Source organism: Perca fluviatilis, chromosome 10 (genome assembly GCF_010015445.1).
Source record: "Perca fluviatilis chromosome 10, GENO_Pfluv_1.0, whole genome shotgun sequence".
NCBI classification, from domain to species: domain Eukaryota; kingdom Metazoa; phylum Chordata; class Actinopteri; order Perciformes; family Percidae; genus Perca; species Perca fluviatilis.
In genome coordinates this window covers 19002312-19015613 of record NC_053121.1, presented here as the reverse complement: position 1 = coordinate 19015613, position 13302 = coordinate 19002312, and the positions used below count along the sequence as shown (strand labels likewise).

General features: G+C 41.5%; 1 protein-coding gene across 2 annotated transcripts; it reads left to right on the top strand.

Moving 5' to 3' along the window:
* The first annotated feature begins 274 nt into the window (after positions 1 to 274).
* On the top strand, positions 275 to 13102 carry slc34a1b (solute carrier family 34 member 1b). 2 transcript variants are annotated; one of them, XM_039814450.1, is made up of 13 exons: positions 275 to 384; positions 1506 to 1579; positions 1687 to 1869; positions 2295 to 2435; positions 2713 to 2856; positions 4838 to 4949; positions 5402 to 5597; positions 6293 to 6388; positions 6595 to 6661; positions 6826 to 6993; positions 7107 to 7223; positions 11125 to 11249; positions 11742 to 13102. In XM_039814450.1, the coding sequence occupies exons 2-13, from the start codon at positions 1519 to 1521 to the stop codon at positions 12333 to 12335; spliced, it is 2004 nt and encodes a 667-aa protein (XP_039670384.1). In that variant the 5' UTR covers positions 275 to 384; positions 1506 to 1518; the 3' UTR covers positions 12336 to 13102. The 2 variants fall into 2 exon arrangements, with proteins under 2 accessions (XP_039670384.1, XP_039670382.1); XM_039814448.1 differs by having other exon boundaries at positions 2292 to 2435.
* Positions 13103 to 13302: the final 200 nt, after the last annotated feature.

The window sequence follows — 13302 nt, the reverse complement described above, 5'->3', positions numbered from 1 at the left end:
ATGAAAACAGCTGTGTGAAAATAAGAGCGGACTTGAGAAGCCAGTGCAGAAATGATCTTCCAACATTTACCACTAGGTGTCAGTTTTCTCCTGCTCTTAGAAGAACATTAAACAACAAGGATCAACAGTCCTCTTCATTTTGGATTCTTAATCAGGTGAAAAATAGCTGGTTGAACAAACATCATTCATCACCTAAACAACGTGCTTTCCCAACTCATGCATCATTAAGTTAAGGATCTGTGTTATTGATTAACAGTGAGGTCTCTGATGATGGTTAATCGACACGAGATGAGGTGTTTCCTGGTAGCTTATTTAAAGATGATTTACACTTCAGTCTGCTACTTTCCAGGGGGTCATACACAACACCAGACTGTTTCAGACAAGGTAAGATACTTCTGCATATGTCAGTATCACATATTTATGATTAGTATCAGGTTTTTTTTCCCCCATCAATACAAACGTTATATGTAAACTTAATACAAAGTCTACCACTCGCTGACAACTGTTACTAAATGTTTCATTAATCCTTAGTATTTCTTCTATTTTAAGTAAAACTCAAGTAGAAAGAGTATGGCGAAGGATAAACAGCATAGAGATTACGTGTGAGCCACAGTGACTTAAAGGCAAACTCACAGCAACACAGAGAAACAGTGAGAGTGGCAGACCGGCAAACAGATGAGCGTGGGGCAGGTAGATTAGATGATAACATTACGCACACACACACACACACACACACACACACACACACACACACACACACACACACACACACACACACACACACACACACACACACACACACTATGCACAAAACATTCAGAGTATATTCAGCTGCAATCTGTGGAACTTGTCTCACATACTCCCACATACAGATAGACGTACATGTGCCCCATGTGGCTGCAGGAGGATGCCACACAGAATTAGAATGATGCAGCTACTGTAATTGCTGTAATTTCAACTGCTGTAATTACTGAACTCACTTGCATCCTCCTTGCTTTACAGATACACATTAGTACTCCCTCCTCCACTGGAGTCCCCAAAATAAGGCAAAGTGGCTGACATGAAAAGGGGGAAAAATTGTTCTCTTTAAACCGAAAGTGTGAAAATCTTTGAAGGGAATTGCTGCTCTATAGACAGCCGAGAGTCCCTTTAAGAGCTGACTTGCAGCTGCAGGAAAAGGAGGACAAGACAATTAACACGGATACTGGTGTTTCATTCTTTTTTGCTTATTTGTTGCGAGGCGAGACAATGCCTCGCGGTGTATGTGGTTTAAGTGTGCGATTCGACCTCGAATAAAGAACAGCTGCCAATTACAAACCTTTCTTCCCTTCTAATTTCTTGTCTGTTGATCTCAGTAGTATGGTGAGAGATGGGCTCATATACAGACATGTTGGTCTTCTTTGGCTTTCTTTTTACTGCTGCAGGTGGCTGATAAACACATTCACTGTCACATGTGTACAACGGTGTCATCCTGTGATTTTAATTACCTGCATGTCTCCACGCAGCATTCAAAGCACCATGTCCTCTCGGTCTATAACTATAGTGTCTTATGGACGGAGCACAGGGCTCCACTACAATGGTAACTTATTAGTTTCAATTCCCATCATTCTGTTTATTAGTTTGAAATGCTTCAAAGCTGATCCTCCCCACCTGAGTGTATACTGGTGTGTTGTTATTTGTTATCAGGGTTGAGGATGCATGGCACGCAGCTCTCCTCACAGCCCAAACTCCTGCAGGAGGAGGACGGGGAGTCCGGCATGGGCTCCAGCCTTGATCTCAGCAGCAGTCTTGAGGGCTACAGCCAACATACCAATCGTCCCTTCAGCAAACCTTCACTCAGGGAGGCAGACAGACTCCCTAAAGAGAAAGGTACAAGAGTGGCATAAAGAGAAGAATTGCACATTCATGTCTTGGGTTGGCAGCAAGTCTGATCTCTTTGAAAAGGCAAATAATAACAGCAGAAGCAGAACCACATGCTCATTAGATAAAGACACACAGGGCCAGTGGGATCACGCTGCTTGGACAACAAAAGCAAAGTCCTGCTGTCACTCAGCAGTTTTGGCTGCATATGTGTAATGTAGTATGTAAAATGGCTTTGCTCTCTATGTGAGAATTCAAACTGAGGCTATATCTCTCATCCAGAACACTTAAATCACAAGAATGAGAAAAATAGTGTGATGTAATTGCCAGTTTTTTTTTTTTTTATCTTTGATGTATTTTTTGGTGACTTTGCACTCCACTGTGGGGCATATTGTGAGGCTAACCATCTCTTTGGTTGTTGTTGTTTTAAGCAGATAGCTCTCCAGAGCCGACAGCAGTGAGTCCGATCAAACAGCTCCTTATCAATTTATCTAAAATGCCCCTCCTCCTCATCCTCCTCTTCTTCTTTGTTTGCTCCTTGGACACTCTGAGCTCTGCCTTCCAGTTAGCAGGGGGTAAGTACCATAACCCTCACTGCCCCCTCAGCGGGTTGACAGTGACTCAGACAGTTGATGTTTGACAATTAGTGAGTCACTGCAGAACAGTTCACTCTCTCCTATTGGGGCCCTGCTGTAGCCTATAATTTACCGCAAAGCTTCATTTGGTGACCTTTTTGGATTTGGGGAAACAGGCAATTTGAATTTTGTTTAACATTGCTCTTGGCAATGTGGTAATGTCTGAGACCTGCATTTTTTGTGTCTTTGTGTGTATGTGGCCGGCATATTTAACTAGGTAAAGTGGCAGGGGACATTTTCCAGGACAATGCGGTGCTGTCTAACCCTGTGGCAGGGCTGGTGGTGGGGATCTTGGTTACTGTGCTAGTCCAGAGCTCATCCACCTCCACATCCATTGTCGTCAGTCTGGTGGCCTCTGGACGTGAGTATGAGCATTAAAGTGTGTGTAAATGTGTGAGCGCAAGAAGTTATTTGAGGTTTTAAATAACACTACAAAATGGAATGATGTCCAGGCTGGCCTAATTTATTCTGAGATGTTGTTGCTGTGTTTCTCTCCAGGCTATTATTTTGCATGCAAATATTTTACAGTAAACAGAAACAATAACATAGCAATAATAAAATAAAAAAACTCCCATGGTGCATGTGTGGCATAACAAATAAATCAAATTAATTTGCAGTTTATAGTTATAATCTTAGTTTTCTGGCACCCAGCTCCATCTCATGCTGTGTTCCCTATGAAGGATACATTAAATGATGCTGCTTGATTTAAGGCTTAGCATTTAGGATCAAATTAACAAATGTAGCTTAGGTTAAACACATACATGTAGGCAGATGAATATTAGGACAGAGGAAGATTTAGCTGTTTATATTTACACATAGCCAACATTACTGTTCCCCAGCAGTCAAGTGTAAACTACTGTAGCAGAAGTACATTCTCCCATGTTGTAACATAATTTAAACACTGGTGTTATTCTGCATTGATGTTATTGTTAACAAAATGTTGCGAAAAGACCAAAACCAAGACCAAAAATGTGTTAGTCAATTTCTCAATACTTTGCAACTTCCTGTCTGTGGTTCTCAGCTCCAAGCCCATTCAGTCTTACCAATGACAAAATGTTGTGTTCCAATTCAATATTCTAATTTTTAAAAAGGCAAAGTAATATCCTGGAACACTGGGCACTGTAGTTTTTAGCAAACATTACTCAAACAGAAGTAAATAGAGCATTTGTTAGGGACTATTTTCAGCTGCGGATGAATACACAGCTGATGCTCTTTCTGGTTGCCAAACGGTGTATTTGGGATTAACTCAAAATAAACTACAGTGCCCATGTTTATCCTAATGAAGGGAACATGTCAGCTAGTGCAATGTTGTAGCTCATTAATGTGTATTTAATGTTTGTTGGACAACAGTGGAGGTCTACTGCACATAATAAGCTATATCAGGCATTAGCTATGAATACTTGTTGGTGGAATACATTTATTATTGTTTTTTCACTCACTCACGATTAGCCAATCAGAGCCAGGGGCGGGACTATTGCCGTTGTCAAGCTATACAGCACGTCTTGTCAATATCACCTGACATCGTAGTTTGTTGTTGTTGTTGTTGTTTTTACTTGACTCCGCTCCACTCATAAAGCCCTGGCAAAACCAGTATATTGGTATGGCTACGCATCAGTGTCAACTTACAATGACTTTAGATTCAACCGGATATGTTGGTCTCTAGTGATTGGTTAAGGAAAACCATTTCCCCCTCGCCCACGGAAATCGGTTAGAATGGAGGCAATGTCAGACTGAAGATGGAAATGGAGTGTAACGAGTTGACAATTCTGTCTGATATCAGGCAAAAGAGATGATGAAATCAAACCATTCACACTGCGTAATCTCCCACCATCTCAGTCAGTCTACAGTTTATCATGCCTCGTAAGATCATTACACAGTGAGGTTATGGCCTGTCAGTTTCTAACAAGTGCAGGCTCCGAGTTCTCGTTTCATTAAAGTGGTTAAAGTGAATAACAACAGTATGCAGGAGCTTCCGCTCTGCTTCTAAATCCTTTCTATAAGAGACCTAGTAGAACGATTATAGGTAATTATTAAAGACAAAAAGAGATGCAAAGGAATGGATGTGAAGAAATGGATGTGTGTCTATATAGACGTGCAGGCGTGAACATGTCCAGTGGGTCATCATCATTAAAGGCATCCTCAACATTAAACCCCGCTGCACAGTGTGAAGGCTAAACTGCCTCCACTCACCTGCAAATTGCAATCACCTTTCACCCCCATTAACAATGAAGCAGACGTTTACCCAATTACAATTTTTTTTGGTGTAACTACATATGCATACAGTTTTAAGAATGATGACATTCAAGTGAAATGGACCACTAAGCTTTGGTCTCACTTTACAGTGCTAGAAGTGAGGTCAGCTGTTCCAATCATCATGGGGACCAATATTGGGACTTCAGTCACAAACACCATTGTGGCAATGATGCAAGCAGCGGAGAGGACCGAGTTTCAACGGTGAGTGAAGAAAGGAGGCAAGGCAAGAGTATAAGTGGAGGGGAAGCTGAAGAGCAGGGAAGAAGAAATTGAAATGGAAAAGTGAAGGGGATAAATATGGAGATGAAGGAAAGAGTAATGAAAGTGTTAAAAGTGCAGAGGAGAAAATAGAGAAGATAAAGCATTCTTTGCTTCAGCCTACATTTGAGTGTAATTTCAGTGACAATAATGGCACCTATCCACATTGATCCCACACCAGTAACCATTTGGCTTGAAAATATACAGCACTGAACAGATGGCATGTTGCTTAATCTGTGTCTGGTAAAATAAAAAAAAGTCAAAACTAAAGTGCTCATTACATCACACACATCAAAAAAAGTTGAGCCATGAAAAGCAGATTAGCAAGCAATCATTTTGAGTAGTTGGTCAGGCTGACCTTATTTAACAGACAAAATGATTGTGAACCACTGCAGTGCCTTTGCTGGGGCAACGATCCACGACTGCTTCAACTGGCTGTCGGTGCTGGTTCTGCTGCCGCTGGAGGTGGCGAGTGGCCTCATGGCCCGGCTGTCACACATGCTGGTCACCAGCTTCAAGCTTCAACCAGGGGAAGAAGCACCTGAGCTGCTCAAAGTCATCACCGAGCCAGTCACAAAGCTCATCATACAGGTAAAACTATCAGCCAATCAGCATTTTTGTAATTGACCATTTGCTAAACCCCTCCCCCAAACAGTGATTGTCCAATCATAGCTTAGCCACCGGAAGTAGTCATAGCAGGTCTGTCAATTGATTTCTGTATTAAGAGTCTACTCTGTATTTAAAGAATGTACAGGGCTCTGCACTGCAATACAAGAGCAATGCTGTTTCTATATGTTTTCTACATGGATCATGAACTGGTGAGGTTGCTGACTTTTTGCCCGGGACATGTAGCGTTAGCTTCACTTTTTGAAATAACTCATGTAGCCAACGTTAGCTTAATTAGCTACAGCTGATAAGAACTGCATCAGTTGCCATTTCAGCTGGCAAATTTGTCGTTGCAGGCTAGAAATGAAAGGCCTGCTTTTGTCTACCTCTCTTTGAACTCAAGGACCCATTGTTTTAAAAAGTACTAAGAATTTTGAGTTATACATCTGCCACTGTTATTCTTTCATCAACATATAATAATGAATTATTATTGTTATATTATTATTGTTTTAACCGTGCAAGGTTGGGAAGCTTGATAGGCACTACAGCTAAGTGTCTTGGCTGTAAGGGGAATTGAACGTATGGCTTTGTTGGGCTTTCTCGTTGAAGGACTGAAAGTTTTGCTCTCCTTTGAATCATTGATATGAAAAGATGAGAACTATTTCTTCTTTCATCCTCAGCTGGACAAGTGTGTGATCACAGGCATCGCCATGGGAAATGAGGACATGAGGAACAGGAGCCTGGTGAAAGAATGGTGCCAGACTGACCTTGTTATGGTAATGGCACTGTCTCCACTGCTGTCTCCTGCACATGCAGACACATTGTATCACACTCTGGCGCCAAATAGAGCCTGACACTGCTGCCAGTGAAAAATGTGTTGCTAATTTGTGGTTTGATCGCAGATGCTTGCTTCTTTCTTTCTTTCTTTCTTTCTTTCTTTCTTTCTTTCTTTCTTTCTTTCTTTCTTTCTTTCTTTCTGCAGTCCACTGGCAATGTGAGCACTGGAAACTGTGGCCCCAGTCATGACTTGTCCCATTCGTCACTGAAGTGTGAGTTCAAACTCAATATTATCTGTCACCCACCCTCTCTTGTGAATTGTACAATGTATTTTTAGTATGCATTTTCTTTTCAGTGTTAGCCCTGTTAAAAATGTAGTGAGCCTGTGTGCTTGTGGGATCATTTCCTCATGATTGCTGGTCCTGTCACTCTACAGGTAGGCATTTGTTTGTGTCTACTGGACTGTCAGACCTCACGGTGGGCCTGATTCTCCTGGCAGGCTCTCTGGCTGTCCTCTGCACCTGTCTGCTGCTTCTGGTCAAGCTGCTCAACTCTCTTCTTAAAGGCCAAGTCGCAAAGGTTATCCATAAAGTCATCAACACAGGTGGGCATGCTTTTGAGCTGCTGGTTTTACACAGCATTTCAACATGTAGCAGCTTTTATGTGTTTTAATATACATGTGGGTAATTTCCATCTTTCCTCTCTTTATCTCAACAGACCTGCCATATCCGTGTGGGTGGCTGTCAGGATACATGGCCATGTTTGTGGGTGCAGCGGTAACATTTGTGGTCCAGAGCAGCTCTGTCTTTACTTCAACCATGACTCCCCTGATAGGTGGGTGACGTATGGTACAGTATTTATAGCTGCTGGAAAGATATTAAATAAATGCTCTGTGTTCTGTTTGTGTTGTCAGTTAGGGTTAGAATTAAAACTTCATACATTCTTGGTGACCTACACTACTGGTCAAAAGTTTTAGAACACCCCAAGTTTTTATTGAAATTCATGCAGTTCAATGTCTTATTGTACTCTGAAATGAAAGAATAGAACAAATGAACAATTTAAGTTAAAAAAAATCATGGAATCAATTTATAAACCAAAATGTATTCTACATTTTTGACTCATCAAAGTAGCCCCCTTTGGCAGATATAACAGGTGAACACACTCGTGGCATTCTTTCTACGATGGAACTCAAATATTCTTCAGAAAGTTCTTCCCAACTCTGTTGCAAAAGTTCCCATAAATGTGTGGCACTTGTAGGAAACCAGCTCAATGGGGTTTAAGTCTGGTGAGTGCTGGTCTTGTTGTTTTTTGCTAAGGTAGTTCTGGCATAGCTTGGACTTATGTTTTGGGTCATTATCTTGCTGTAGGATGAACCCCTGACCAACTAGGCACATACCAGAGGGTACTGCATGGCACTGTAAAATGCTGTGGTAGCCGTTTTGTTTCAGGGTGCCTTTCACTCTGTACAAATCACCGACCGTGGATCCAGCAAAACAGCCCCAGACCATCATGCTTCCTCCTCCATGTTTGACAGTTGATGTCACACACTGAGGAACCATCCTTTCGCCTACTCGACGGCATACAACAATCCTGCGTGATGAGCTGAAGATTTCAAATTTTGATTCATCAGTCCATAACACCTTCTTCCAGTCTTCAGTAGTCCATTGACGATGTTTCTTGGCCCAGGCAAGCCTCTTTTTCTTATTCTGACGTCTTAGCAATGGCTTTCTTGCTGCAACTCGACCTATCAAACCTGCAGCTCGAAGTCTTCTCTTTACAGTTGAAACTGAGACTTGCTTATTACGACCACTATTAAGCTGTGCTTGAAGCACTTGTTGTCCTGTGAGCCACCTATCACGCAAGCTGTTGACTCTCAGAAACTTGTCTTCTGATTCTGTTGTGGCTTTGGGTCTGCCAGACCTCTTCCTGTCAGAGTTTCCCCCAGTTTCTAAGTGCCTTTTGATGGTGAAGAATACTGTACTCACTGACACCTTGACTTTCTTCGCAATTTCTCTGTAGGAAAGACCAACATTCTTAAGTGTTATGATGGTCTGTCTCTCTTCCGATGTTAATTGCCTTTTTCCCGCCATTTTTATGGCAACACACTACTTTCTGCAGTACAATACTGTTCAAATAATGCGCACGAGGGTACGGTACCACAGTGTGTTCCAACAATACTTTTATACAAACAGAGGGGGTTGTAAGTAATCCAGACAAGTTGGAACACCTGTGGGAATTGGTAGCACCAACTTTCAAAGCTTGATCAACCTCCATTGCTGTAGAACAGCTTTACGTTGTTAACCCATTTCTTGTTCCCTGAAAAAGGCCTTTTTGTAAAATTCTGAAATGTACATTATTTTTCAGTTTTGGGTAACCTTACTTTTCTTTTTAACCTCAGGCAGTTCACCACTTACCTTTGTACCATTTCAAGCTATTCATTGGACTTGAACTGCTAAAATTTCAATAAAAAAAACTAGAAAAATTGGAGTGTTCTAAAACGTTTGACCAGTAGTGTAAGTACTTTAGTAATTTTACTCTCATGGATGCGTACTATCTTCCTTGCTCTTGACCACCACCCACCTCGATGACCACAGTAGGCCGAACCATTTTAAAACACCCTCAGCCATTAAAAGGCTGAATAATATCAATATAACTGTGTACACTGTCATCACCTCTGTGTGAGTGTGAAACCATGTGGCAGCATCGCTTGGTTATACAGTATGAAAGATATGTGAGTAATGCTAAACAACAATTTCATCCCTGTCCACCACTTTATTCTCTCAATAGAAATATACTTTCAGGCAATTTGGACAGTTAATCGTGGCAGTAGTTAACATCCACAAAGCAACAGAGCAATCAGATATACAGTAATTAAGAGTGCGGCAAAGCACTGATATTGTTCAAATTCATAACTTTACTTTTCTGAGAGGTTGATAACTTTAGTTTACCGTTCACATGCCATTCGTACTTCTCACTGTCCAACCTGACTTTGCTGCTCAGTTAGTTTTCTCCAGTTTGTATTGGGTGATCTCTGAGAAAATGTTGTTTAAAGTCCGATCGTAGCATCTGCCCAGTCTAAAGGTTGGGCTGATGTGAAGTTTCTTCTCCTTCTGAGCCCGCAGTTATGTTTCATTTGGTGCAAGCCTTCAGGAATTCTCTTGTAATGTCTTATCAAACTGGACTCTAACTGTGCAGAATATCAGATCTTATCCTCGAGTGGACCAGCACTGTGCAGAAGTGGCTATCAGTCATGCTACTTGCCTGGACTCTGCTTCTGGCATTTGAGGTTTGCCACTGCATTTTGTGAGCTTAAAGAGAGAACAATAGCACATACCTTTGACTGTCAATCAAACCTGGAAGAATTACTACTGTAATCTATTAGCTCGTCTCAGGATCCCCCAGTCGGAGCTGGTTAATGTGGCTTGGGAAAGGGAAGTTTGGGGTCCCCTGCTGGAGCTGCTGCCACCGCGACCCGATCCCGGATAAACGGACGAAGATGGATGGATGGATGGATGGATGGATCTATTAGCTCGTAAACTGGGCTGTTGTTTCCAAGGCCACCAAGTTATAAATTCTAACACCACAACCTCTGAACAGACATTCACAGCTACAGCAATAAACGGTGAACTGTACAATGAGGAAACGTTTGGATTGCTCCTGTTATGCATTTAATGGTTCATTAAAATTAATATGTTCTCATACGGGGAAGAAAATACCTCAGATTTTCTTGATGGCTAATGGCTCATTTGACAGCTACATGGGGCCAAATAAGGACATTAACCTGCTTATTTTCACTGACTGAGTCTGTTGCATAACCGGCACTGTATGCCTAAGGCTAAATGAAGCATGTAAAATCAGTGATGACTAAATCATGAGCCTGCTACTCTGTGATAAATGTGAGATGGGAATCATGTCTTCTTTGAAACGGGAGTAATTAAGCAGCTTGGAGAAAAAAGCTAAAAGGCAAGAGACTATAGACATGGATGATTTACTATCCTCAGACCTACTCAATTAAGTATTTCAGTTTCTTTTACATTAGATTTTAGCTCTACCTCCCCTTCAACCCTCGCTGTTACCATGTCTTAGTATCATGTATTGAAAATAAACCGATAGAAAGCAACCACTTGCATACACTTTCAGTACCTGTATAACTATATATAGCAGAATAGCAGCATTGCCCTACTGTGGTCTTCACTTGCTGTCAAGCAGCCATTCATTAGTCATCGTATCTGGCAAAGTTGTATTTCAGCCTCTATGATTCCTCTGTTGCTTTTTCAAAAATTGGCATTCGTTCGTCTTTAACACCAAGTACGAATGATTTTCTATTTTGTTTATTTATCTGAGATGAAATTAAACCTATTTAGGCCTTTATGACTCTAATAAAAATAATAATTCTCTCAGTACATTTTTGTTGATTCTGTGGATTTTTCTTGTCTTATCCTTGTAAAGACACTGGATTCCGATTTTTAGCAACTGTAATCTTAATCAAACATTTCCACTTTTCAAGACAAATCAGTGTAGCTTTGACAAATGTTTATCATTGTTGACACTTGTCTTTGTCACAGCTTTGAGAGCCGATGATTGTAATGCAACTAGTCCCAGTCTTAACACAAAAGTGTTAAGTGCATCAACTAGTTTCTGTGAAAGAAGTGGATACTATAGAAGCTATATAATTTCCTGGTTAACCATCTTTATTTACTGCCCTGGTTTCCTCTGTTTCTGTCGTCTCCCACAGGTATTGGTGTGATCAGCCTGGAGCGGGCCTATCCTCTCACCCTCGGGTCCAACATTGGCACCACTGCCACAGCCCTGCTGGCAGCTCTGGCCAGTCCTGGGAACAAGCTAGCAGCGGCCATACAAGTAAGCCAGTGTTTTATCAGATACAACAGCCATTTTTAAACTGCAGGAAAATGAGGAAAAAAGCAAAAGTGAAGGCACCATTACCACCACCCTCCCACTTAGAAGAAAAAACATTTTCTAGTGATATGCCTCTCAGAGAGGGGGATGGACACAGACAGCGAGATAACACTAAGGGAGTCAACACAGATATATGTTTCCTACACAAACAAAAATATGTTTACAACAAATTATCCACAGATGGTAGATTACGATAATGTATGTATATTTATGAAATTGGAATTATGCATAAATAAGATGGAAGTAACTAAGTTTCACCACTCTTACTACGCTTCAGGGAGTTTTTGTTAGTCTGGAACTATATGGTGTCATTGGATTATGTTTATGAAATGAATGTTGTCATGTCTGAGGATGTAAATGACAACACACATTGACTGTTAATTGCATTCTTTAGCACCCACAACCTGTATCTCTTCATCTTGTCTTTGTATGCAGATTGCTCTGTGTCACCTCTTCTTCAACGTCTTTGGCATTCTGCTGTGGTATCCTTTTCCGTTAATGCGCCTGCCGATAAGGATGGCTCGTGTCCTGGGTGAGCGCACTGCCAAGTACCGCTGGTTTGCAGTCTTGTACCTTCTCCTTTGCTTCTTGCTTCTGCCCTCGCTGGTGCTGGGCCTCTCGCTGGCAGGCTGGCGGGTGATGGCTGGCGTTGGGGCTCCTTTCCTTGGGGTGACAATCTTCATCACCTTGGTAAATGTGATGCAGGCTCGTAGTCCTCGCCACCTGCCCACTAAGCTCCAGAGCTGGGACTTCCTGCCCAAGTGGATGCACTCTCTCAAACCGCTCGACCGCCTCATCACCAAGGCAACTGTCTGTTGCAGCTCTGCAAGCGAGGATGAGCATGGAGAAGAAGAAGAGGAGCATATATCGACACAGACGACCTCTGTCAACACGCAGAAAGAGCCTGCCCAGAGGAAGGCACAGCTGGCTTATGACAACCCAGTCCTGGACTTCCTGGATGAGAGCAGACCAGGTGTGAGGGTGCTTAAATTAAAAGGGTTAGAGAGGTGCAACAGCACTCCACTGTAGTCAAACAACTTTTATACTGCATGTTGTATATAATATTGTGGTGAGAGTTGGAATTTGCCATTTTATAATGCTCTGAAAAATACCCCCTATTTTGATTATATATTAATTGATAATCAGAAGATCCTCCCAAAACTAGGCTAAATATCATGAACACAGCATGAGATGTTCATCCATGTTTGATTTCCATCCAGCTGAGCAAGCTTCACCTGCTGATGAAGATCATATGATATGATCAAAAGCTCTAGATCAGCTACTTAATGCATTTTTTTTATCACCTGTTGTCGAGATCAATAATGAACTTTGAAACTCAATTAATGATGCATAAACAGCATGATTTAGGAACTGCATTAAAGGTACACTGAGGAGTTTTTGACCACTAGTGGTGCTATGGAGCAATGTTTTTATAAGTGAGGCCCAATTTTGTTTGTGCACATGCAAGCATGCATTCCTGCTTTTGGTTTCAAGCCATTTAGCTTATAAGCCAAAACAAAAAGGTAGCAATGCAACGACAAAAAGAAACACAAAATGTAAACATGTCAACTTTTGTTTGTTTACAAAAAAACCTCCACAGCACAGCTTTAACTAGCCAACAATATTTCTTGCTGCAAATGTATATAAATGAATATAAAACTGATCATTGTTAGCGCTTAAATATCCCTGGATTCAGCTGTCCTGGGTGCAAAGCTCATCTATTTTGTGTTGTCTGTTAGTCTAAAAAGGAAACCAGCACTGTTGGTAACCCAAATTATAATGATAAAACAATTTTATTACTGAGTGGATAAATGTTTGATCATTATGTTGAAATACCGTGTGTGTGTGTGTGTGTGTGTGTGTGTGTGTGTGTGTGTGTGTGTGTGTGTGTGTGTGTGTGTGTGTGTGTGTGTGTGTGTGTGTGTGTGTGTGTGTGTGTGTGTGTGTGTGTGTGTGTGTGTGTGTGTGTGTGTGTGTGTGTGTGCGTGTGTGTGTT

Excerpts from the sequence above, each read along its gene's own strand:
- slc34a1b (XM_039814448.1), top strand. The coding sequence starts at position 1,519 with ATGTCCTCTCGGTCTATAACTATAGTGTCTTATGGACGGAGCACAGGG. Across the intron at positions 1,870-2,291 it reads CAGACTCCCTAAAGAGAAAG|CAGATAGCTCTCCAGAGCCG; the intron begins GTACAAGAGTGG and ends TGTTGTTTTAAG. Across the intron at positions 11,250-11,741 it reads AGCTAGCAGCGGCCATACAA|ATTGCTCTGTGTCACCTCTT; the intron begins GTAAGCCAGTGT and ends CTTTGTATGCAG.